The following is a 26,441-nucleotide window of genomic DNA, read 5'->3' as shown; positions in this document are numbered from 1 at the left end:
GGATCTGATAATTTTAGACCATTTCACTTGGTTGGAAAAATTTTAAAAAGATAAATCAAACTATTTTCTCAGAGAGTGCTTTATGGTCTTTCATCTGATATATACTCTATTTTAGAGTTTTTCATTCAATTTAACTAAACAGGCCATATTGACAGTTGATGTGATATACATTTTCCCCCTTACATGGGATAGCCTATAGTGCCTGAAGATACACCATTTCCCCTTACCTGGGATAGCCTCTAGTGCCTGCAGATACACCATTCACCCTTACCTGGGACAGACTCTAGTGCCTGCAAATACACCATTCATCCCTTATTTGAGATAGCTCCCAGAGCCTGCACATACACCATTCCCTCCCATACCTGGGATGCTCTCTAGTGCCTGCTGGTACCCCATTTCCCCTTACCTGGAATAGCCTATAGTGCCTGCTGATACACCATTCATCCCTTATTTGAGATAGCTCCCAGAGCCTGCACATACACCATTCCCTCCCATACCTGGGATGCTCTCCCTTACCTGGGATAGCCTCTAGGATTTGCTGATACCACATTCCCCCTTACCTTTGATAGCCTCTACTGCTTGCTGATACACCATTTCCCCTTGCCTGGGATAGCCTCTAGTGCTTGCTGATACACCACTTCCCCTTACCTGGAATAGCCTCTTGTGCATGCTGATACACCATTTCCCCTTGCCTGACATAGCCCCTAGTGCCTGCTGATACACCATTTCCCCTTGCCTGACATAGCCCCTAGTGCCTGCTGATACATCATTTCCCCTTACCTGGGCTAGCCTATAATGTTTGCTGATACACCATTTCCTCTCACCTGGGATAGCCTATAGTGTCTGCTGATACCTCATTCCCCCTTATCCGTGGCAGCCTCTAGTGCCTGCTGATACCCCATTCCCCCTTATCTCGGGTAGCCTCTCCTACCTGCTGATACACCATTCCCCCTTATCTCAGTTAGCCTGTAGTGCCTGCTGATACACCATTCCCCCTTATCTTGGGCAGTCTCGCATACCTGCTGATACACCATTCCCCCTTATCTGGGGTAGCCTCTCGTGCCTGCTGATACCCCATTCCCCCTTACCTGGAATAGCCTATAGTGACTGCTGATACACCATTGCCCCTTATCTCAGTTAGCCTCTTGTGCCTGCTGATACACCATTCCCCCTCATATCAGGTAGCCTGTTGTACCTGCTGATACACCATTGCCCCTTATCTCGGTTAGCCTCTTGTGTCCTCTGATACACCATTCCCCCTTATCTCGGGTAGCCTGTCGTACCTGCTGATACACCATTGCCCCTTACCTGGAACAGCCTCTTGTACCTGCTGATACACCATTCCCCCTTGCCTGGCATAGCCCCTAGTACATGCTGATACATCATTTCCCCTCACCTGGGCTAGCCTATAATGTCTGCTGATACCCCATTTCCCCTTACCTGGACTAGCCTCTAGTGCCTGCTTATACACCATTCCCCCTTACCTGGGATAGCCTCTAGTGCCTGCTGATAAACAACCCGAGCCACTGCTCCCTGAAGTACGGCATCTGACACCTCAGTCTCATCCTAACAAAGAGCATGGGAAACAAATCCTGATTCAACATGCCTCACCACAAACATTTATCAAAGTGTAATGCCACATCGGCTGACATTAAGGCTTTCTTAACCAGACACATCAGTTATTTTGGCCTATGCTCCAACCCTCGTAATATACAGCTGTTGGCCTTGCAAACTACCAGACTGCATCAAAAGAGTCGCACAGACAAAATTAATTTCAAATTGCACAGCGGAATCCATGACATATCACATGTATGACTCCAGACTCTCAACCAGAAAGGACGCTTACATGCCCACAAAAAAGCATTGTTTAAGTTCATTTCATGACTAAAATGGGTGGAGGACACTATAGTGCCTACGATAAAAAACTGATACATGGCTAGTTCCTGATAAATTTTCCCACATTTAATATAAGATATGTCCATCACATTGGACAAGTGGTTTTCAATGAGCATTAGACTACCACGGTCTAATGGTCGATGTACATTAGCATGTGTTCTATGCTTATAAGCAGGCTTTGTTCCTAAAACGTACGTTCCTCAAGAAAAACATAGAATTTACTATAATATTAAATATATGTAATATTTGTATACCGAAAAATATTTTACACAGCACCCTTTCTTTATCATTCAAGTTTTTATGGCATTTGTTTAATTTTAAGTCTTTCACAGCAGTATACTGTAAGTAGTACCTCAGGGAGTGGGCCACCCAGAACTTCTCTTCGTTTTCTCATCTGGTCAAAAATACAAGCAACAAATACATAGCAACAAATACATAACAACAAATACATAACAACACATATCAAATACTGGAGGAAAGAAAACAGGAGACAAAACATAACACATTAATCACTTGTCAATTTAACAGTCAGTTTACAAGAACCCAGAAAATATTAAACAATGGAATCTTGAAGGCAGAGTCAACAGCCCAACAACTTTACCCAGACTATCTGGCCCAAGAATAGTGATAAATAAATACAACTTAATCTGCTGAGAGGTAAATAAAAACACCAAAGTACACACACACAGAGTAAGGTCAATGGTGGTTATTTGGCTGCATCTACATCTACAATGTATCTTTCTGTAAGATTGCTTACCTTTTCTGCAAACAAAAGTTCCATTCTGTAATACTATAATGAGAACAAATACATGTATGTATATTAATTTACTTAGTAACTAACAAAAATATAACAAAATCCTATCACCTAGTAATGTTTCCTCTGCAACAAATAAAACAACCTACAGAAACATGCATATGTAAATATAACAGTAATGCACCACTAAACACAATTCTCTAAAGCTATATTACCAGCTGATTGCTAAATGGCATTAATAGTGTACATGTGTGTAGTATGCTTTAATGATGCTATGCCGTGTTAACCTAATGACTTGAATAAGACCCTTATAACTTCTCTTACACAGATCTTCAACATCTTAAGTACACTGAGTTTTTACAGCAAAGAATCCCAGTTGTACATCACTCAGGACTTTACGAGTCATAAGAAAAGAACTATTTAAACAGAAATCATACTGTACCTCCAACCAGAGTTTTCTGGAGTCTGAATTAAACCGTAATCCCCTCTGTAAGAGACTCCGAGCATTCTCAGAATTAACATTCTCCTCGAACTCCCATTTAGCTGCTAATAGCCATAAATCTGTAACCATGGTAAACAGACAGAATACAATAACAACAAAAAAAACATTATTCTGTAATTTATTACTGTTTCTCCCCAATATAATGGTATGTAAAAATGCACTTTCAGAAGCATATAAAGGACTAAAAATGACACCTACTCGTCCAACACTGAAGTTTTTCTGATAAGGCATAACTCAAACTTCACAAAAAAACCCCCTCTTGGGTGGCCCTAAAGGTAGATGAATCAACCAGAATGTGGTACTTGAAAAAATGCTATACTTTAAGTGAAATACAGAACATAGATCATCAATGTTAACTACTATTTGTTTTATGTTATAATGTTCTAGGCCATAAATATTTTCATGAACAAGTAAATTTTTTCAAATAAATGTTTATCTTTATACACATAACTACTCTCATCTCATTCTCCTATAATTTATGAAACTATGAATCTATAACAGGATGTTATTCAGCTTACCTGGTTTCTTGTTGTGGATTTGTAACATGTTTGTAAACAGCCTGCTAACTGTCGCCTTTTCACGCTGTAAAGTAGATTAAGAAAACTGAGGACAGAGTCAGAATATACCATGGTAAAACATTTAATGTTCATATATACACACAATGACATGATTATATTTATTTATTTGATTGGTCTTTTATGCCGTACTTATGAATATTTCACTTATCCGACGGCGGATGGCATTATGGTGAGAGGGAACCAGGCAGAGTTCGAGGGAAACCCACGACCACCTACAGCTTGCTTATCACAGACCTTCCCACATACAGCGGGAGGGGAAACCTGTGAGAGGCTCCTGGGCCACTGCGCCATGCTGGCACACTAAACACCTGGACCACGGGAATCCCTGACCTTATTATATACTGCACAATTAAGAATATACGCATGCTGAGTTAAGTGACGAAAAGGATCTTATATGAAACTGACATGGCAATGATTACCGATCCACTATACACATGGTATGTTTCATTTTAATTTAAAAAAGTGTCACACCTTGTTTTTATTTGGTTTCTTTTTCTTACTGTTTACAGGTAACTGGGAGAGCAGACTTACCCTTTCCTTGGCAAATTCTATATGGGATAGCCACAGCTTTATGTCATCCTTAAAATATAGAGGTGAAACATAATCAAGAAATAAATTACTCTCCACCTCTGTGCTCCACTCACAGCTTTATGGGATATAGTTACTTTTCTTTATTTGACAGTTGTAAAGGCTCAAATAATGCACATCTCAATAATCCCTGTCCACAATAATCAAATAAAGTCATTTACATCTTCCCAAGTACTTTATAAGAATCTATTAAAATTCTTCTAGATGGAAGCTCCAAGGAAGTGAAGAATTATATCTGATCTGATGACCTGGCCAGTAAAAACTGTAATCCATGATAACAATTAAGTACTTCAATTGTTTTAACATGTTCGTAACTTCATATACATATTCTTTGACAAATATATGACACTGATTTGCATTTTATACTATAGCTGTTAAATCACCTTCACTTTAAATAGGTGAAATATAAGAATTACCTTGAATCGAGTTGTAGCCAACTAAAAATAAAAGAAAACATATTTGTTACATGTCGACCTCAGTTCAGCCACATAAAGTCATAAAGAATGTATACTGTGCTACAACCAAAACTGTTTATTGTATAATAATGTATCAACTAGTATGGACAGATTTGAGTATAAAATCCACGATACATTATACTGAAAAATACTGTACATAGATGTAGAGGTAATATATTGCAAGCTTTCAGAAACCATTTATTCCACCATCAAAGATGGCAACTGAGAGGGCACTTTTAGCAGCATGTCTACATTTATATATACAAATGTTAGTGTTCCGTATTTTTTACACAGCATCCACATTACATGGAAGTACCACAACTACTTCAACTCAGTTTTGTGATAGTAATAGCATCAAAAGCACTGTAAGTCAAATCATACAGAGGAAGAAAGAAACTCACCCTAAACAGCTGGTGAATTCTCTGGACAATTGCAATGTCTATCTCCAGCTTTTTGAATGAATACCCAATTTTCTGAAATGTGAACAATTTTTTTCAGGTCAAGACATATTTTGGGCAACATCCACCCTCTCCTAAATGCATTTGAAATAAATGATAGAAACAATTCCTGAAAGTTGACACCTGAAAAGGACACGTATACATTTATGAATGTATCCACATACATTGCCAGATAAAGGTAAAAGATAAAGGTGAGGGTCTCATTGCCCTGCAATGTCCTAGACATAGTGTAGCTTCGTACCAAGCACAGTAGTTGTTTATATGTCATCCAAACATTTTTGCACCATGAAACACAGTTTCCCTAGAGACTAGAGAAAGTTTTTTAGAAGATTAAAGTAGCTCACAGTAGCTTTCACTTTTCACTGTATTGCACACACCATTTATGTTACGCAGCTTACAGACTGGCCCTAATGTATCGCTCTCCATGTAGATGTGTCTGCAATGGTAGTGCTATAACACAAAAATGCATCTTTTTGTCAGAAAAGCTAAGCACATGTTCCATCCACAGAGAAGTGAAACTTTTATGTCATTAGAAAATTTGCATGAGTATGAATCTGAAATTATACAGGATCCAGTTAAATCACACCTACCTCTCTCCTCATTTTGACTAATCCCAGTGCATTTATTTCATACTGGAAAATAATAGAAAAACAGAGGAAAATGTTTTGACCACTGATCAGTACCCTTAAAAAATGCATTTAAACAGCTGCAATGCTATTCCATTCATGTGATGAATTGAAAAAATTTCATATCTACAAGAGGGTGGTTAGTTTATGTGTCCTGGAAACAGGACTGGAAATCAATGTCATCTACAGCTGCACTACAAACCTTGCAAGACTTTAAGCCATAGCCTTATATCTAAGTCATAGTTTGACAGATTATTAACGACTATATTCAGTGACACTTTGTTTTGAATGTATATGCTCACGGAAATCTGGATAATACATCTAACCAAAAATAAACCCAAATCTTACTCAATCCCACAGATACCTTACCGGATACCTGACAAACCTCCTGATATAACAATGAGGTTAAGCCAGTGAGAGTTTGATTGAAAAAACGCCCCAGCTTAATTGATAAATACTAAAGATCTGAAATGAGATAGTCTAGTCAGTACAGGATCGTGCTTTCAGGCCACTGTGTAAGCATTTGGATGACATTATCTTGTACCATCTATGTTTATGTGTATACTTACCTGTATGTATTGAAGAAAATCTTCTTTGCACTTTGTTCTTCTGCGCAGCTTGTACTCATATCCTTTTCTTCTGCGAAGAATTTGTCTGAGAAAATATGGAAATGAATTTAAACATTCTTTTTGACACTAGGGCTGCATACCTGTAATGTATCTTTGTTTTCTGATCAAAATCAATCATATATTGACAAGATATATATATCCAATGAAGCATAATGGCAATCAACAAAATGAAGGCCCATGCATGCACTTGTGCACTGTAGATCGTTATGAGCATAAAACATAAAAAGAAGGATAAACCCCCCCATAAAACAATTTCAGAGCATCTCCAGCCCTCTAGCATCCCAAAACTCTCACCTACATGGCTGGGATAGTCAAAGTATGGACATGCCATTTTTTCCTTCCAATGTGCCTGTTTTTAAGCAGTGTGAAGACACAAGTTTTGTACATTTAAATGGAAGGTAGTGAAGTCTTACATGTACATGTACCTTCACTGTGACATTAAGACAATCAGTATCTCTCGAACAAAGTGCAAACTTCAGATCACTCCCAAACTCATCTCCTGAAGTCATATTTATGCCATTTTTCACTCAGATTATTTGGCATGCAGCTGTATTGATAGTTTACTAACATATCGCCTGACCATTTGGTTTGTTCCATTCACACTACTCTGCATTTGAAAAGGTTTAGAAGGGACTCAACAAGCTTTACAACAACATGATTGAAAGTAATTGATAAAGTAAACATTCCTTTATTGAACTAAGGCATCTTTAAATAAGGGAGATGGAATAAACAAAATGGTATATAGTGATCTATGTTCCTAAGTGGCTCCGCACTGCTGCATGGTTGAATATTGGAAAGATTTCAGGCTCAAGAGTGTCGCTGGCGATCGAATCATTTGTAATGAAAATTCCAAAATCAGTATAGCAGTTCTGGGTTAAGTATTGGGACTATTGCATTGGCAGACATCATTAAAATGTTACAGTTCCCGATAGTCCCAGGTGGCTTCTTCAACTCCTCTCTTTATACTGGGCTGGCGGGCATTGTAACCACAGAGGCAAACGATGGTAAATCATACACTGATTCACGCCATTTCCGCTAAGTCCTTTCTAAACAATGGTTGCGGTCCAAAACAGTTGTCAACTTTGGCTCTTACCTCTCAGCTCTTCCGCACACCCAACATCCCAGGTATATTCCATTGGATAATGGCACACCAGCCCCGTATTTACGATGCAGAAACCATTTCCAAACAAGGTGTGCATTACGCTCGTCTTTTCAGGTTTAAGGTGCATACGCCATCTAGGAACAATATCTTTTTCAAGACCCATATCTGTGGTGGAAGGCAAAATGGCTGCCGCTTTAGTGATTACTCTGCAGTGAATTTGGGTCTCATGCTTCCTTACCAGGTGGAATATACATAAGATGTAATCATGTTGCCTGTGCGAGCAGGCTGAGAGTTAAGAGCCAAAGTTAACAATAGTTTTGAACCACAGCCATTGTTTAGAAAGGACTTATCACACATGATGTGAATCGGTGAATGGTTTGCCATTGGCTGCCCCAGTGGCTACAATAACCGTCAGCCCAGTACAAAGAGAGAGGCGTCGAAGTAGCCACCTGGGGCTAAGTTCCCGAAGGCTTTCAAATGTCAGAAGTCTGAAGGATTTAAACCCAAAAATAATACTCAAAATAACTGTTCATAGAGAGTGGTTTGGTAACTGACAAGTTACACTGATGCCAAAATAACGGTATAACATCAAAGTCATAACTATCATTTTGGCGTTAATGTAACCTGTCAGCTTGTCGATGATGACACTGTTCAAAATTTATCTATGAAGTGACATATAAATAAGCTAAGGAGATGAGTCCCAGTACTATGAATACAAAGGAAGAAGTAGTCTGTCACCACTTTTGAGGATACACATTTGCAAAAATTATTCAAAAAGCTGCATTCAAGAGTAGCCCAAAGCTAAGCTGGACGTTTTTAGGGTAATGCCCAGGTTGGGTCATATAGACTTCCACGCAGGCAATTTCACTAAAAAACACCACGAACCCTACCTAATTTTTGCACCTATTCCCTAAAATGCCTGAAACGTAACATGTCAAAGACAGCATTGGTAAACCATCTTTCAACAGTAATCCAGCAGACGTCTGCCATGTTTGGAATTTCATCTTTGGGCAGGGTTGTGTGCTGTGAAAATTTTTTACCCCCCCCCCTCCCCCAACATTCTGTTTACAGGGCATGCAATTCTTACAGAGAATGTTGGGCGAGATCAAATTTTCGCAGCCCATCACCTTGCCCGAAGTTGAAAAAAAAAAATTCCAAACATGGCAGACGTTGATTTGAGTTGTCCGATTCGTAACAACCCAATTTATTAGGTCATGATTTATTAGGTCACGATGTCGTAAGTCACAACTGTGAATAATCATGGATTTACCGGCCTTAAAGGCTACATTTTTTAAAGGAAAAAAACGGCAGAGGAACAGAGAATGTCTTGGTGAACATAATTTATTTCTACCGAATTTCTACGCGCTAAGCTGTTTTAAAATACCACTATTTTAATCTGGAAGACTCCCTGGCTGTGATCTACGCCTAACCCCATATTAAAAGATCACAGCCGAGATCCTTGCCTAAGCTTTGCTCTAACTCAAGAGTGTCCAGTTGGTGTTGGGCGTTGTTGTTGTTCACACACATACCGAGTCTCTTCCTTTGTAAAGAGGCCGACTCGTTCCATCTGCTGCAGCTCTGGCAGCATCTCTTCGATGCTTTGCTGTACAAACTCCGCCATGGTAAAAGCACGACAAACAACAAAATATCCCGATAAACTGACAGCAAGGAGAATTTACAGTTTTAACCACACGTGCTTTCGTTTACATTAATTCGAGCCTCCACCACTGGAGAGTTTTGTGTAACCCGTTTTAGGGGAGACAACTAAAGCACTCATACGTGATCTCTGTTCCCCACGATCCCTTACCCCCATGATCGAAACCTGGCCAATCCTCTGAAGATCATAGACGTATGTTCATCTTCCTCGGTTCATTCAGAAAACAGCGAGTTCATGCAGGAGATAACATTGCCAAATTTCTCGTGGCTCATTAAGGAAACCGGTTATAGTGCCAAATTTCTTATTTATCTTTTTTAAGTACAAAAATCGCTTAATTATTAGCTCCTTTTTCGTGGGTGTGATTTCCAGTCGTTTTTCTTGCATTATATTTCATCCCATGTTAAAATGGTATGAATGACACTTTTAGGAAATATTAAGCCGGATGTTAAGCCAGAGGCCTTATTTTCCTTCTTTTACGGCTTCTCGAAAAGGTTTGTTTATCTGATGATTTAAAATTAATAATCCTGAATTTTATTCAACGTTTTCCTTCCATTTATTATATTCACGGCCATCACTGGCCAAGTAGTTTGATCGTAACGGCTTCTTCCGCAAGTTATCTATAGCCCTTGAGCAGCACGGTACCATGTTCGAATTCATTTAATGCTCATTGTGTATAAATGGAAACAGAACTGGAGAAGGCTTATCATGTTTATTTGGCGATAAATATACCATATAGATGAGAAAGTAATGCATCATTTATTTGTACTGATGAGAAAGTAGAAATGTATGATTCTGTCCGAGCGCAATGAATTTTAGAGTTATAAATCTCAGTTGCATAGGTCTATATATGTCGTTTGTTCAAATCCAGCCCATGCGCTCCTGTTTTTTGCTTTCACGTTAAAAAATTCGGTAAGTACAACACAAGTATACCTGAGTAAGAGCCATTGTTTTCCTTAAAGTGAATTAGCTTTGGCTGTATGTTCACTCATTCACTCTAAAACAAAAATACTTATGATTATGTTTGAACTAAAGCACTTTTGGCCTTCAGGTCTCGAGTTTCATGTCGCATGACCTATTCCATTAAATGTAATTAAAATATCTCATGATTACAAGAAGAGAAAACTAAAAATTTCGGAAAAAAATCTAGTACTGGTAATTAAAAGAAAATATTTTGTGTACACGAGATTTTTGGGTGGAATTTTGTTTTATTCATGCATGGTAATAACCCGCTTCCGTATAGTTATATCAACGATACATGGAATTTCTATTCATAACAAATGGCCGAAATGAATTTTCATAACATTACATTTCAGAAACCTGCACGTCATCTGATACAGCTGGCTGTAGAGGAGCAGAGATAGTGTTTGTATATATTCAAAGTCGTTATCTCTACCACTGGAATTAGGCCTATAGGTTCGTCGAGATGAAACGAGCTGAATGTTCCGAAGGCGTCTATTTGTCTGTCAGCATGCAATTACAAGGGAAAAGTTATGAGCAGATTTTGTTCTGGATCTGAATTTTTTAAGCCATTCTTCATAACTGTTCATAAGTTATGCACAGATTTTGGTAGAACAAGCACCAATCCATTGCGTTTTCGTGGTGATCCAAGTCTAGCCATTTTTCACATGATTTTTCCCCACTGCAACATGTCTTTCCCTCTCTCAGGAACTTTATGCATGGATTTTGATGAAACTGTGGACGCACCACTTCGCTTAAGCATCAATCCACTGTATTTTAGTGGTCGGTCTGTACATTTGTACATTTAGCAGCGGCAAAGTTTTGCGCCGTCGAACTGCCTTTCGTCTATTTATTTGATTGATGTCATGCTCAGATTTTTTTTCACTTCGATCGATGAAGGTCAGTTCAGGTTTTGGAGTAAACCGGAGTGCCTGTAGCAAACCACCCACCTTTGGAGATTTTACAGATTTACTTTTATTTATTTATTTGATTGGCGTTTTACGTCATATTCAAGAATATTTCACTTATACAATGGCGGCCAGCATTATGGTGTGTGGAAACCGGGCAGAGCCCGGGGAAAACCCACGACCATTCGCAGGTTGCTGGAAGACCTTCCCACGTACGACCGGAGAGGAACCCAGCATGAGCTGGACTTGAACTCACAGCGACTGCATTGGTGAGAGACTCCTGGGTCATTACACTGCCCTAGCGCACTATCCAACTGAGCACTGCCAGAGACATCAACCACTAATTGCCACAGTGGCCAAAACAACGGAAACAGAGAAACGTAGACTGGGATTAGTCTCACGCACTGAGGTCAAATAGAAAGCACCTTTTGCCTGGACTGAATTCATGCCTTGTGTGCCAGAGGATTTCAGATGGAAGAATTCGCATCAAATTTTTAGGACAAATTTTCACAAACCATTTGTCAACTACAAGATTGCATGGTTGCATCATCTCAGCATGGAGAGCAAGAATGACAAATGAGGAGATATCCCAGACCTCTGTTTGATTGCTGTTTAGCAATCCAACAACTTCATTGAAAAATATAGCAATTCACTATTCTGACTGGTATGTACTTGGTAGATGTTGAGGTGTCCAGATTTATACTCTAATTTAAACTGCTACTATACATCCTCTTAGACTGTAAATTGAGTAGGCAATAATATACTCAACATCTCGGGCATGTGATGATTCCAAGACAAGCACCACAACCCTGCAAACACAACCTTTTTTAGACAAGGTATATAACAAGAAGAACTCTGACAACAGATCATTGTGCCAAAAGAACACTTTATATGCTTCAAAATGTGTATATTACATAGTGTGGCTTTGAACAACACTTCAAATTCATGTGTGTATTACATAATCTAGCTTGAAACACACTTCATGTACAAGTGTGTATTACATACCACTGTGTCAGAAAAAAAACAACATATCTGTGCACACATGAACAATAGATTACAAGATGCAATGAGAAAGCACATTACTTTAACATCTTAAAACAGTCCAAAGGTGCATATGTATGTACATTATTTGCAAGTGCATTGTATAAAGTGATTAAAATTGCATAGCCTGACACACACATCAATGCATTAAATTTTTCATCTGGTGCGAAGAGTGATCTTTATCTTTGTCAAACATTGATGAAAGTAACTGTCTTGATCCTTGACCAGATCTAAAAAGCCTCATCAATAAGGAAGGTTTTCCTGGAGACACCAGTTCATTGTTTGATAGTTCCAGAAGAGGGCTGTCAGCTGTAAAACATAACATTAGGTTCAATACCTCATGATTAAATGGTTAATCTATTCATAACAGGCTATACATGCAACAAGTCGCTAAATCCACAAAGTCTCTAATTACCACTTCTTCTGAGTAACTCTTAACGAGAAAATCACATTAACTTATAAGATCCGTTATAAACTTTGACATCTGTGTAAATACAAAGCCATAAACCGTGCCTTATTTTCATCTTGTTTTACAAAATTTGTTTATTTATGCAAGTGTGTTTTTACTTCATTCTTGTATTTTTACACCATGCTAATCATTAAGGATCGGCTGTAAACTGGGAGTTAAATTACGTTGAAATGAAACTAAAGACCACACTACGAAATCACATGATTTTAAGACGACTGTTCTTACATTTCCTTGGTGACAATGGAGAAACCTTGCTTTTGATGAAATCTGGGACATTTACAGGATTAAAGTCGCATGATTTTTTGTGGCTCACGAGTTGAGTCAACTGACCAACAAACTCACATCCTGATCTTCGAAAAGGGCAAGCAACCTGTAACAAAGATAAGTTGCTTAGTCATGGAATGCTTGACTCGTATACTCTGTCATCAGTTACTTTCATTGTCCTCCACAATGGCTGGTAAAACAATAAAAACCTTGTCACAGATCAGGCAACTTTTTGACCAGACCATAATATTTCTGATGTACTGCCAACAATTAGGAGACAGCTCAAAAATTAGGAATTTTTTAAAATCATAACGCCTCTCTAAAGATACATGTTACAGGACGATTCTGTTACAGCACGTTTCACTACAAATAAATTTAATTCAAGGCTTACCATCTGATCTCCAATTATGTTTTCCAATATGAAGTCATGATGCAATTGTCCGTGATGTAAAGGTTTTCTACAACAACAAAAATATTATGTGTACTGAAGAAATTGTTTGTAGGCTGGCAACCATGTTAATGACATTATCATGCAGAATCAGTGACCTAATACATAATTTCAAATTAATATCAGTAGTTAAGGTCACCTTAAGAAAGGTGTTACATGTAATTCAGTGCACTTTGTGGTATATGAACTTACCGATCTTCGGGACAGGTACGACTCTGCTTAAGCCAGGGTGTGATACACTGGAAATATAAAGCAGTCATCTATTCTAATAACATAAACTTTATCAACTAAGTCATTAAAGTGCAGCTTACAGTAGATACTGGTAGTGACTTAAAAACCACAAGTTCATCTTCAGGTTGGAAATCTTCAAGTTTTCAGCTCAGTATAAGAGGACATTTTGAACATGTTTGTGTACCATTTTTGTTGTGAAATAACTTTATATGTTTTACCTTTCTACATGTTTGTGTACCATTTTTGTTGTGAAATAACTTGATATGTTTTACCTTTTTACAGAAGCTATGCCCACATGGTGCTCTTTGTGGATCAACAAATACCTCCTGGCATATAGAACAATACAGGTGGCAGCTGACTGACTCCGGGTTCAGGAAATACCTGTCAAAGTTCAGAAGCATTGTTTAAAATGATTCACCCTGAAAACTTTGTAACTTTCCATCTTTTCAATGGGAATATTAAGAGGTAATGTTTGTGTTTTAGGGCTGTACAGATTTATAACAAATTAACTAAAAATCTTAAGTGATGTTTTGTCATACTTCATACTTCTGTATTTTTACTTTTTTTGCTAAAGAAAAGTTGTGGATTCAAGTGAGTGTCAAGAGTTCAACCAACACAGGATTCTTACCACAGCATAAGCCTTTGTACCTGAATTCCTTTGCAGTTGAACAATTAGTATTAATTTGGACCATTTTTTCCCCATTTTTCTACAACTCGCTGAACACAGATGTCTTGGCTTATTCAGAACAACAAATCAGAAAGAACAGTTAATTCAAATTACTAAAAACTTTTTGGTGATATTTAAGCTGAGATAATTAATATTTATTTATTTATTTGATTGGTGTTTTACGCCGTACTCAAGAATATTAGATAATTAATAGGGTTTAGGACTGCATTAACCAATAATCATGTAAATCATAAAAATATATCACCGTATTGTAGGTCAATGAAATTTCATACACAAAACATTACATTTGAACATTGCTACTTTTAATTACCCATACTAGAATTTTATTTATTTATTTATTTGATTGGTGTTTTACGCCGTACTCAACAATATTTCACTTGTACGACGGTGGCCAGCATTACAGTGGGAGGAAACCGGGCAGAGCCCAGGGGAAACCCACAACCATCCGCAGGTTGTTGCAGACCTTCCCACCTACACTAAAATATACTGGAACAATGAATTAACAGTCTAAGTGCAGGATGAGCCTTGGTTCGCAGACTCTCATTCAAATGGTTTATTTGCCTGCACATGAACATTTAAATAAACAGGTCTAATAAATGTTCACACAACTGGAATATTGAAAAGTCCATCCACACAGACTAGAATATTGTCGCTGTGGAGTTGAAAGAGTAGACTGACAGTTGTACAGACTAGGTTTATATCATTGCTTAGTCACTGACCCCTTTCCCTGATGTTCATTGTGAAACTCGGGTTCTTCAATGCATAGACATCACTTCACCATTTGACAGTAACCTCATCTTAAAAACTACCATAAAATTTATGGTGTTGCCTTTGATTGTAGTTTCACTTTTCCAGTTTTCTTTTTAAGTTTTGGCAGCTTTTCAGTGAAACTGTTATTTATTTATTTATTTATTTGATTGGTGTTTACTCAACAATATTTCACTTATACAACGGCGGCCAGCATTATGGTGGGAGGAAACCGGGCAGAGCCCGTAGAAAATCCACGACCATCCGCAGGTTGCTGATAGACCTTCCCATGTATGTCCGGAGAGGAAGCCAGCATGAGCTGGACTTCAATTCCCGGCGACCGCATTGGTGAGAGGCTCATGGGTCATTACGCTGTGCAACCAACTGAGCCACGGAAGCCCTCAATGAAAATGACGTCATATCCTAAACTTCATGACCATACCAGCACCATAAACTTTACAACTCCCAAATGTTTTCTGGAATTCATAGTTTTGCAGTGGTCATAGCGGATTTGAGCCAATAATCAGCACACTCCTTGGTCACGTGACTAGAGTACTGGGAGTGAAAACACAGCAAATTTACTCGAAGTGAGATAGACACAGAACAAGATTTTAGAATAAATAAATTAATAATATAGCTTTTGGATAAGAAATTCTTTTCTGGAAAAGTAACCAAGATGTATCCAGCCTTCAGATATGATAGTTCCAATGTCCTGTGGTACTTTAAACTTTAGCAATCGACAAAAATCAGCATTTCGCCCATTTAGTTCTAAGTTACATTTATCACCTCCTGCATCTTTCGAGAAACCCAGATGCTCGAAGCTATGAAAAAGAACGCTTTGCTTAACAATTTATTTAACTAGCATATATGTTGCTATCCAACCTAAAGGCAAACGAGAAATGTTAATACGCTTGTTGTACTCGCACCCTATGTCAAGGCATGTTCATATGGCCGAGAAGAAAAATTTTAGGTAAACCTTTGAACACGCATTATGTGTTACATCTATACCTCTCTTCACAGGAGTCCTCAGCTTCCAGGGACCGTCGATTGCGTTTCTTTCCCCGAGACATTATTTAACTTCTAAATTGAATCCAGGCGCCGTCGCCTCGAATACTTTTCTCCTCCTGACACAAAAGAGCGATCGTTGAGCAAAACAACTTCCAGAGTAGTCTCCCTTAAAACACTTTGTCTGTGGACAGGACGGACTATTTATTGGTCATGCATCGTGTCCCGTAAGTGAAAAATAACAGCATTTAATATCGTAACTAGTTTAATGTTATTGTATGGTTCATCATATTTTTCAATCCCATTAGTCGTTTATCGTGCTCTCTTTTCACAGGTATGCTATACCTATATACCGGTACTTAGAGGGATTCGCACAGCTTGAGTCGACGCTGATTGGGTTTCCTTGTTTAAATCTTGTACCCAGGGTCACTCTTGAATAAATGTACTATACCTAAAATTCACCTCGGGTAAGGCACAGCCTGGACTTGCCTATCTCTCACACCAGCCAATCACAGTCGATTCTGTATCCCTTTAAGGAACCGGTAATTCTAAAATTGCAGTAATGGTATGTGATCTGGTAATTCCACCTGATCAACCCGTCGATCTACGACAAATATAGGCTAGTTCTTGACTGTAAAGTCTAAGGTGCCGTATTTGCACTAGGGCTTCTTTAGGCAGTAACGAAAGCTATCGCGAGTACGATCGATTCATACAAAAATATAAATGTCCCCCCCCCCCCACAAATGGGTTATGGCCCACAACCAGCATGCCGGCGTTGACGAGGTTTTCCTAAATCAAGATATAGGTACTGTATAGTTCATTAGCGACATTTGACACGCTACAGATGTCACGAGGACGCCGCTGGTTTGACTGAGAGGTTTCGCTGGGTGAGATTGTATTGAAAGAGACGGGCACTGAAGATAATCCTTCTAGCATGACTACACAAACAAGTTATCGTGAGGGGACAGTTGAAAGTTATACACAAGTTTGGGATTCGTTTCAAGTCAAGAATCTGAAAGTTAATTCGAATTCCTGCAGGGCAAGGACGCTTGTGTTATCTGACCAACTGTGGGCCTATGTCACATGTGCTACCAATTTTTCCAGTCTTCATTTCACATATGCGTGTAGGAAAAGCCAGAGTTCACTTTTCCATAGACTAAGAAAGATTGGGTGAAGTTCAGTTAGAAAGTCAGTAAATAGTGGCCACGAACGACTGACAAGCTGCTAAGTGGACTGAATCAATTGAGAAAGGGAATCAGTGTAGGCCTACACGCATGATACGTTCTGTTGCACTTCTGTCAGGGTTAGTTAACATAATATACAACCAAAACGCCTGCAGTATGCCAATGTCCGAAGAAGACTATTATACACATGACTGTGAAATTAAACCATAATGTTGACTGAAATAACAAGAAGTTGTGATCTGCCATATCGTATGCCACAGTTACGGAATTAATGCCAACATCACTAAGCTGTGGTTAGCTAAATCTTTACGTGGTTTCCATCGATCAGAAAGTCTAAATTGAATTTTTATTGCATTATATAGCCTTGGAAATGCAAGCCAGGATCATGATTAGAAAAAAATAATACAGAACAATCGATTGTACAGGTATATACATCGATTATACATGCAGATTTATGTATGTTTCTAAACACCACTTTTCAGTTATATTAAAATGTAAAGGCGTAGAGAATTCCAGGGAAAATGTAGGTTAGACCTAACTAACTTCATAGCTTTTCGGTTATATCTTGACAACGGATATGGGTAAAGAAATTCTCAGGTATATCATATACCGCCTCATTGATCATGTAATCGTGAGAATAATCTCTTCATAGGACGAAAAGCAGACTCTCTAAGCATTGTGGCGAACGTGATGCGAAGATGAATATTAAAAAATCATAAGTAGTCCGAAAACGCTCAGTTAGAAGAAAGCGACCGCCCAAGGCGCGTTGTTGTGGATGGAGGTACTGGGGACTTCACATCACACGCGTCTGGCGTGCATCTTTATGGCAAACCTATTACCAGCGAATTCACTCCGTACGGCGAAAGGCGTACCATTTCGTGAGGATGAGAACTAATCTTACGGGAGCAGGCGAAGTAATAACAGATGTGAAGTGACGTGTCACGTTTCCCGTTTCGCTGTCAGAGCTGTTTTATCAGCGACTGTTCACAGAAACGCGTTCACCTTCTGATCATGTGAAAAGTTATTTGGTGGAACGAAGACATGCAAGGTATATATAGGCCTGTATGCAGATAGTGGTGTACAGGAAATGGCCTGTATTCTGGGGTTGTGTATCGCCCATCGCCCCTCACCTTATACGGATCCCATATATATGTGTACAAATATGCTGCCGTTAAAACCATAACTGCATCTGATGAAGATGTATTGGCGAACATACGGCATTTACGAATTCCTCACGCACATCTACGAAGTATATACATGCATACCGCTCATTGCGTTACTCCACTTTTCTCGTGCAGACGATGATAGCTAACGTATATGTAAGGCTGTAAACACATCTGTCAATAGCATCGTGGATTTAACAATACATGACAACCTTAAAAATGCATTTCTTATTTCTAGCCTATAATGTTATCTCATTGATAACGCTTTATGTATCGTGTGCCCATTTCACGTTGACTCGAGAGTCGTAGCTATTTTTCTGTTACAAGGAAGGACGGCACTCTTCATCTACTTTTCTTGCACTCTCTTTTACTCTGTTATTTTTTCTCCGCCCTTTAAAGCGCCGGCTGTTGTGTCACAAATGTTTCGTGGGGCGCGGAAGTAATCCTGTATCTGTAAATAAAGCAGTCCTCCGCGTGCTTCCTTAACGCTATCGCTACACGCTAAATCTCAGTGACAGATGTAGAACAAACTCTACCAGTCGCATGCCGACAACTCCAACATATACACTATTGACATTATTTACATTGCTGTGATTTGAATATATATGGTTTTCCGACAACGGGATATATACGTCATACTTTGTCGCCAAGCGACACCAGATTTATAGGAGACAAAAAAAATATCAACGACAAAGGAATGAAAGCTTGATACACTCAGCCCCATCTATACTGGGAGTGAAGACAATGTGTACTGTATTTAGATCTATGTATTGGTATCTCAGTATCATAATACATAATAGCTGATACTGTTAAACGTACGATAAGCGCCGCTTTCAAGGGCATTTTAATTTGGGTTTTATGTGTATAGTTACTTTAGCTATATACGTGTAACCAAACAGTGTGTAGGACCAGCATGTGCTTATTCTGTAAGGTATTGATGCTGGTGGTGTAGTGTATAGTTAGAGGGTAGTATTTTGAATGGCGGAGTGATTTCCGTAGGCTGTTCCTGTGACGGGATAGCAGTCACCTGGTTGTTCAATTAGCGGGCCGCCAGCTAATGTACTGGCCGACTGGACAGGATGACGAACTGAGTACGATATACAGCCAGAACACATTATCATCTGGTTTAGATGAATGTTATATGCCGAGCCGACCCTTGAGAACAGCGTAAGACCGAGAACAATGGTTATAACACTCCACAGAATTTTTGAAAGTATATCAGATAAAACTCGACTTTAAATAAACTGTCACAGAAAAGAGACAAATAACACATACCAATCATCAATAAAGAAAACATACTTCCATCACATGTTATCATTGGATTCAACGTGTGTGAAGGTTTCTTGGCTTCCGGTCATGCAAACGTGTTGACGATTTTGTACGTGCATTTTGTTTTTTAGAAAAATGAATTGATAAGACATATATATTTACATATTTGGTTTGTGATTTTCCCGTCATCAGGTATAGTCCATTGACACAGAGGAATTTACAGGTGGTACGATACCCATCCATGCCTCAATTCGCCAATATGTTGCTTTTCCAGTCGTTTATTTAATTCTTAATATTTTGATCGCGTTGGTGCCTTGCCTCAGTATTTCTGCAAATATGTTATACATAGCAGATACTATATGCTTGGGATTCTTCTATGCATTTACAATTCATATGGAATGATTCATTGATCAAGGATGTGTACTGAGTTATAGCCACACCTTTATCTGTGTATACAGATGATGGTCATGAGTCTTTGTGAAATAATTCAGACCAAGTATATATACTGTTCTGCAATGGGACAGTAAGTAAATGTCCGGTATCATTTAATAAGTTTCCAGGTAAATGACACAGTAGCTCTGTATATATATATTTTTGTATACCTAATTCTTATGCGTTTATGTGTATGTACGTGTAGACTGGCGACCCTTCTCACACCATGTCACAGTGCTATACAGACTATTCTCCATATTTACAGGGAATATAAGATATACTCGTTTGACTGTGTTCCCAACACACTGTCATACCGGATGTCTCTTCTATTTCCTCTACTTTATATGCACGGACACTGTGTGTGTGGGTGTTCATTGTGCATCTAGCAACCTTTTCCGTAATGCAAATACACGGCGGAAACGATCTCTGCCCATTCGTGTGTATACGCCTGGTGAAGACATTTACCAAGATATGGTCTGCTACGAAGCCACAACCATACTTTTCAAATTGCATACATGTTAACGATCAATGATTGACATCGGTCCCTGAATTTGGTTGCATTAAACACTCTGTGACTGTTTAAAACCTTAAGATGTGTTTTTTTTCCTTTTAGCAGGGAAAGTTACACCAATTATAATAAATACCAATCAGTAAACTTGAGAATCTACGTCACGAAATAACACCCCCCAGAAGTCCATAAACTTACACAACGGAGGCCAAAGTTCTTAACAAAAACACGTGTAGTCCTATTTCCCTTCTGGAAAAAACAGAATAGGAAAAATCCTGACGCACATTAATGGACAAAAAGTATGGCAAATACTCCCCCAAAATAACCATATTTGTCACCTGGAACTTTTTCAGTTCCACCTGAAAACCCGGAAGCTGCGGCGTAATGTTTACCCAAGTTAATCTGAACAGAAATCCTGTTAGCGTGAAATCGGCACAGAGGTGTAGGTTTAAAGCTAGTTAGGTCTATACGTTCATATGCATTGCATACTATACCCCTGCGATTCCAGTATGAGTGTCCCAGGACGAAGACACTAAACACTGACGTATGTACGAGAGGTTAAGTTTCATACAACTGGTTTATTCCGCAAGACGGTGGTTACAGCATCACCCTTATGAAACTGTCGAGCAGGATGTCAGGTCAAACACGGACCTGTTCATATTTGTCTTCTTTTTGTCTTTTCCGGCCATACGTGGGAAGGCCTGCAGCAATCTGCGGATGGTCGTACGTTTTCCCTCGGCCGCCGTCGTATATGAACTATTCTTAAGAACGGCGTAAAACACCAATCAAACAAATAAATAAATCTCTTTGCCTTTTAACGGATTGCTTGTCTATATTTGTCACCATATATATATAACAATGAACTGCTCATGTCCGAAACAGAGATATTATAATGAAGGTGTATATTATCTTGTCGTCTCCGTTGTACAATCTTACGCAGTATGCAGCATCTTCGTAACATTTCTTTTTGCTTGTAGAAAATGGACGTTGCATGTCTCCATACATTTCCGTATTAAGCATCTGTCACATTTCTACACGTACGCCTGTAGTAAGTGCCGATCACATTTCCCCATCTCTGCAAAAAGCACCAGTCACATTTCTCAATGTCTGCAGTAAGCATCTGTCACCTGCCTGTACATGCTTATAGTAATCACCAGTCACATTCCCCCATGTTTATAGTTTAAGCACCTGTCACATTTCCCCATGTCTGCAGTATAAGCACCAGTCACATTTCCACATCTCAGTACTAAGCACGTAAGGTTTTGTAAACGACCACACAAGGGTCATCGACTGCTAATTGTCACCAAGGCCTCTAGAGAATATACGAGCGAGGGAATGTAGAAACTCATGTTCAAGGCTGGGATGGAACCCACACCTTGACTGTGGTTGTGAGTCGTGCGCCTTACGGCTGAGCACCGTCCTGATACCCGTTGCCATTTTGAGTTTTGGAGATAATCTGAGAGACTGTATGTGGAGTAAGGAATAATCTTTGATAAATCCCGTAGGTCTCACCCGTGACGAGTTGTACAGAGAAAAGTAAGTATTGTCCCAATCCTCTGTGATATCACGTACAACATGAACAACAATTTAATTGGGTCAAATCATACCTAATGTTTATGGCTAAAGCGACTTGTTGGGAGAAGCGACAACTGAACGAGCTATAAAATTATACTTTTATTACACCAGAAATTTAGCAGGCTGAGTTTGGCTGAAAATAAAACTGTCTTTGTGATGAGGGTAATGATTACGCTGGGTTTTTGCGAATGGCGTAATCTTGAGATAATATCATCAGGGATATCTCTAGATCAGTTTAGAATACATTCCGGGAGGGTGCCCATATAGATACACAGGTGCCATACATATGTCATAAACTTCCTGTACAAAATGGTAACCTGTAAAGCTCTGAGTACGTTATTAGTATAAACACGTCATGTGAATCCTCTCTGACATCTGGTAACATTACACTGTGTTACACAAAGTTTCCTTATACCAGACTAAGTGCATTATAACGGGGCAGTGGATAGACCCGGTCATGGTTACAGGATACGTATTATCCCATAATGTTGGATTGCCTTCCGCATATTGCGCTCATACAGTATAATATGAGTTAATATAAGTGTTAAAAATGTAGGTCATCACGATTGTTTTAGATCGATTTCCCGACACAGTGTTAGCAAAACATAACAATGTTCAACTCTTCCAATCCCATGAACTGGGGTCTACACATGATTCTGACATAAGATATTTCGAGTTTGCAGAAAATCTTGCAGTTTGGAATAAATACCGTGTAATGGTATAATTAGAGTGAATCACAATGAACCTGCTGCTTTTTCGCGAAGATCACATGTACCACTATTGTCTTTATATGTCAAGAAATATCAAAGGCTTGCCAATACGAAGTCAAATTGATTATGAATTTCGCCATATTGAACTTTTGCTACAGATGTGCACTGATAAAACTTAGTATATCTGTATAGTTGTGGTGCACAGCTTGCAGGAACGGACATTGATTTATACAGAACCATACAGTGTGATGAGGTTTATACAGCTATAGCACAGGTCAAAAAGTCACATGATTTCACCGAGTTCGTGATGTTCTAGTTCCTGTTTGATCCTGTTTTCAAACAACGGACAACAACAGTTCCCAAGGACCGATGCCACAAATAAATATATTTGTAATGGCTAAACCGTGACTCATATGAGTGAAGCCGTCATCAGCTTCTATGGTATCAGAAAAACATTTAACATTGATGTTGTAAGCAATAAATCATGCTTTATCATCATGAGTTAAATTTCGAACTACTGCCCTTCGATGTTTAATTTCTGCGTCCTGGGCATGTCTGACACGATTTAAATGCATCTCTTTGTATATGATCTGCGCATGCATATGTTATAATTATAACTCTAGCTTAAGGTTAGAAAGCGCTTGCTCCGTCCCTACTTACAAGTTGTTGTGCAATTTACTTTCAGTTCTCCCAGTTTCAGTGTTTGTAGAGTAAAGGCGCTTAATCCGTGAAACAGTGGTTTTTGCACCGGCAACTTACATCGTCAATTATAGTCTGTTCGTCTAGAGAAAAATGTTCAGCGATAACCATATAGGTAAGACTGATATCATAATAGTAAAATAAGAGTTATACGTATAAATGCGATATTGGAAAGAGCATATTTTTAAGTGACTTGATCAGACATGTGCACACAGTATCATATGAGTGCGAAATTACATTTAGCAGGATATAAACTTACTGGTACTCCGTACTTGAGTTCAAAATGGCTACGTGCATCACCCTTAACTTGAGACTCGCAATACGTTTACTGAAGATTACACCTAAGATTAAGTCGCACGCAAGTGGAACAAAAACGATAATTTACGGTAAGGGAAGGCGCGGGACTATTTTGAGACTACGGCGACGAGTGCGGCCATTTTCAGGGCGAGTTATAGGAAGGAATATTGTTAGTCAGTGGCGTGTGATAATGAAGATTTGGGCAGAAATCTGCGGCAAGGGGCCATTATTACGGTCATATTAACTAGCATAAAGGACCAGACGAGTTTACAACTGAGGTTTCCCAGGACCTGGTGTTGCTTATTGGCTAACTATTATATTGTGCGAGATTTGTTAGCGTGGCTTGTGTTTCTCTGGAGCAGCTAATCTGCCACAGTTAACCATCACCAAGTTTCGCTACAGAGTTGCCGCGTTATTAGTGATTACGTCACTGTATTGGCACACACGGTTCTCGCATTTAGCACGGGAATCTTCCGCAAGGCAGTCAGCTCACGTCGCACAATCCCTGTTGACCCTCATTACTATTCCGTGTTTCCCGTATATATTCAGCTGTCCCCAGATGTCGGGAGCCTCGGCAAAATCCACCGCCGTCGCCTTTACGCTTAGTGACTCGATAATAGAAGGCCAGCTAAATATTCTCCAAACGATCGGGGCCTAAATTCAATAGCCATATGGGAAAGAGTTCGTGATATCGGATGCATTGGTCCCCTCACTTACGGATCAAATTATGCCGTTTCACGACTTCTAGACCAATAGCCCCACGATTCAAGTCGAGGCTATCGACATAGAGACAACAGTTCTTCGGGAAATAGTTAGAACAGAATTGTTCACAAACTCAAAGTTAGCGGCGACACAACAAGAAGCGTGTCCTGCTCTGGTTCAACCGAATGGAACTTCTGGGTTTCCTATCTGCCGACGCATTTTGTTTCATCTTCCTGTTCACAGAACGATTTCATTAAATATAGACTCAACTTCCCTAGTTCTCCTCAGTAATACCGTACTGTAATAGCCAACTAAAACCCGCGCATTGTTGAGCTCGCCAGCGTACTTCCTGCTGAACACTCCGTTCGTAAGTAGATGAGCCGCCTGTGGGCACCGTTTGGTGTCGGCGAGATTCCGAGATGATGTGGAGCACGTTTTCCCAGCTTCCTGGCACCTCGCTCTCTCCATCCACAATACTATGTCCATGTATTAAGTAAAATGATCCAACTAAATGTTTTATAACCGACCCATTCTCTTCCCTATCTTGGAGACCATGGGACTCGCCCAAAGTGTCACGTTTTTCACTCCAAACATTTTTCTTGGGGAGGAGCGGTTACCTCTGTGTGTCAGAATTTTTTCCACACATCCTGGCTTTTGACAATGCGTATATATGTAGATAGATACTAGCAGTAGGGAATGCTCGTTTCCCCCTCTAAAACACATGTGCTTGTAGGAGGTTGGCAATATACCGGGCTTTACGGCAAGGCTGAGGAGCGAAAAGACAAACCAATTCATTTCCATACAGCTATGGTTAATGTAAACAAACTCCCTGCTGTTGAAAGCGGTTACAACGGACCCCGCCGTAGTCAGTTTCACACGAACACATTGCAGCTGAACAAATTCATCCGCGGCCTTTTCGCCGCTAAACGGCCCGCTTATAACAGACTAGAGCTCTTGTTTTATTATTTTTAGGACAAACCCAACGCCTGACTGGAAATCGTCCGTCGGCCCAATGGGAGGAAGACACGAGCGAGGATAAGCGGGCCACGCGTGGCCGGTGATAAACTGTGACAGCCGTGCCGCCTTCATGTAGGTACCGAAACTTCCAGCTGTCAGTTAGAAAAGCCATTGCCGTCAGCCGATCAACGGAATACTGATTGTTTCGCCGAGCGACATGATGCGGATGAATTCGAGAAGCAGACGGGCTAAAGGCGCCATCCAATTATAATTCCGTTTATATGCAGAAGGCCGAGTCACGAAAAGCGAAATTGATGAAAATCGAGAAACTTGTTTCCGTTGTTCTAATCAATACTCCAAACTGGCAAATGGAACAAGTGTGGAATTGGGAAATGAGGAGTATATGCGTGGCTTTCCAAAGTTAGGCGTTCGCATTGCGGAGGACTGCCCCCGCCACTAGAGCTGTCACACGACCTTCTGCGGTAGTGACATGCCACGAACCAAATTAAACAAATCATCCCTGTCGTTAGAGCCCTGGATTGTTAGACGTTTAATTTAGTGGGGGGGGTTGTTTTTTTTTTTGTTTTTTTTTTGTTTTTTTGTTGTTTTTGTTGTTGTTGTTTTAACGTAAGGACTCACCTATCACAAAATACATTTGACCGATAGCTCAGATGCCCATCACGTGTGTCAACTAAGGCATCCTGTCCCCCACACTTAATCCCACACACATCTCTAACTTCCTCATTACCTTGACACAGCCACACCCATCCGGGTTTAGACGATTAAGCTGGCTTAAGGTATATTTTGACACCTGTATGTGACAGCGCGGATGGAGAGTCATCATCTTGGTTCATTCTTATTTGATATGTAGGGCCTTCAGTCTGACTATACTTTGTTTTGACAACGCACGGGTGTTCCGAAGCAACACTATATCAGCTGCAT

The 26,441-nt window shown here is 39.6% G+C and overlaps 3 protein-coding genes across 4 annotated transcripts in view; all 3 read right to left on the bottom strand.

The window, feature by feature from the left end:
• The window catches only part of LOC135470000 (U3 small nucleolar RNA-associated protein 6 homolog), a 53,232-nt gene extending 52,506 nt beyond the window's left edge, over nucleotides 1-726 (bottom strand). Inside the window, exon 1 of the mRNA XM_064748722.1 lies at nucleotides 561-726. Within this exon, the coding sequence (XP_064604792.1) occupies nucleotides 561-726 (166 nt within the window). The remainder of the gene's footprint in view (nucleotides 1-560) is intronic.
• Nucleotides 727-1,452: 726 nt separating this feature from the next.
• LOC135469919 (U3 small nucleolar RNA-associated protein 6 homolog) lies at nucleotides 1,453-9,209 on the bottom strand. The gene is made up of 11 exons (XM_064748602.1): nucleotides 9,118-9,209; nucleotides 6,427-6,511; nucleotides 5,822-5,863; nucleotides 5,175-5,246; nucleotides 4,735-4,755; nucleotides 4,262-4,309; nucleotides 3,671-3,734; nucleotides 3,093-3,211; nucleotides 2,654-2,686; nucleotides 2,249-2,290; nucleotides 1,453-1,566 (listed from the first exon to the last, which is right to left on the bottom strand). Exons 1-11 carry the CDS (start codon nucleotides 9,207-9,209, stop codon nucleotides 1,453-1,455), a joined length of 732 nt encoding a protein of 243 aa, XP_064604672.1.
• A 2,779-nt stretch (nucleotides 9,210-11,988) lies between these two features.
• LOC135461808 (RING finger protein 151-like) lies at nucleotides 11,989-16,117 on the bottom strand. 2 transcript variants are annotated; one of them, XM_064739050.1, is made up of 6 exons: nucleotides 16,007-16,117; nucleotides 13,836-13,944; nucleotides 13,525-13,571; nucleotides 13,276-13,342; nucleotides 12,846-12,990; nucleotides 11,989-12,460 (listed from the first exon to the last, which is right to left on the bottom strand). In XM_064739050.1, the coding sequence occupies exons 1-6, from the start codon at nucleotides 16,066-16,068 to the stop codon at nucleotides 12,291-12,293; spliced, it is 600 nt and encodes a 199-aa protein (XP_064595120.1). In that variant the 5' UTR covers nucleotides 16,069-16,117; the 3' UTR covers nucleotides 11,989-12,290. The 2 variants fall into 2 exon arrangements, with proteins under 2 accessions (XP_064595120.1, XP_064595121.1); XM_064739051.1 differs by having other exon boundaries at nucleotides 12,963-12,990.
• Between the last annotated feature and the right edge of the window lie 10,324 nt (nucleotides 16,118-26,441).

This window comes from Liolophura sinensis, chromosome 1 (genome assembly GCF_032854445.1).
Source record: "Liolophura sinensis isolate JHLJ2023 chromosome 1, CUHK_Ljap_v2, whole genome shotgun sequence".
NCBI classification, from domain to species: domain Eukaryota; kingdom Metazoa; phylum Mollusca; class Polyplacophora; order Chitonida; family Chitonidae; genus Liolophura; species Liolophura sinensis.
Note: the sequence above shows the minus strand (reverse complement) of the source record. Positions and strands in the feature narration are given on the sequence as shown.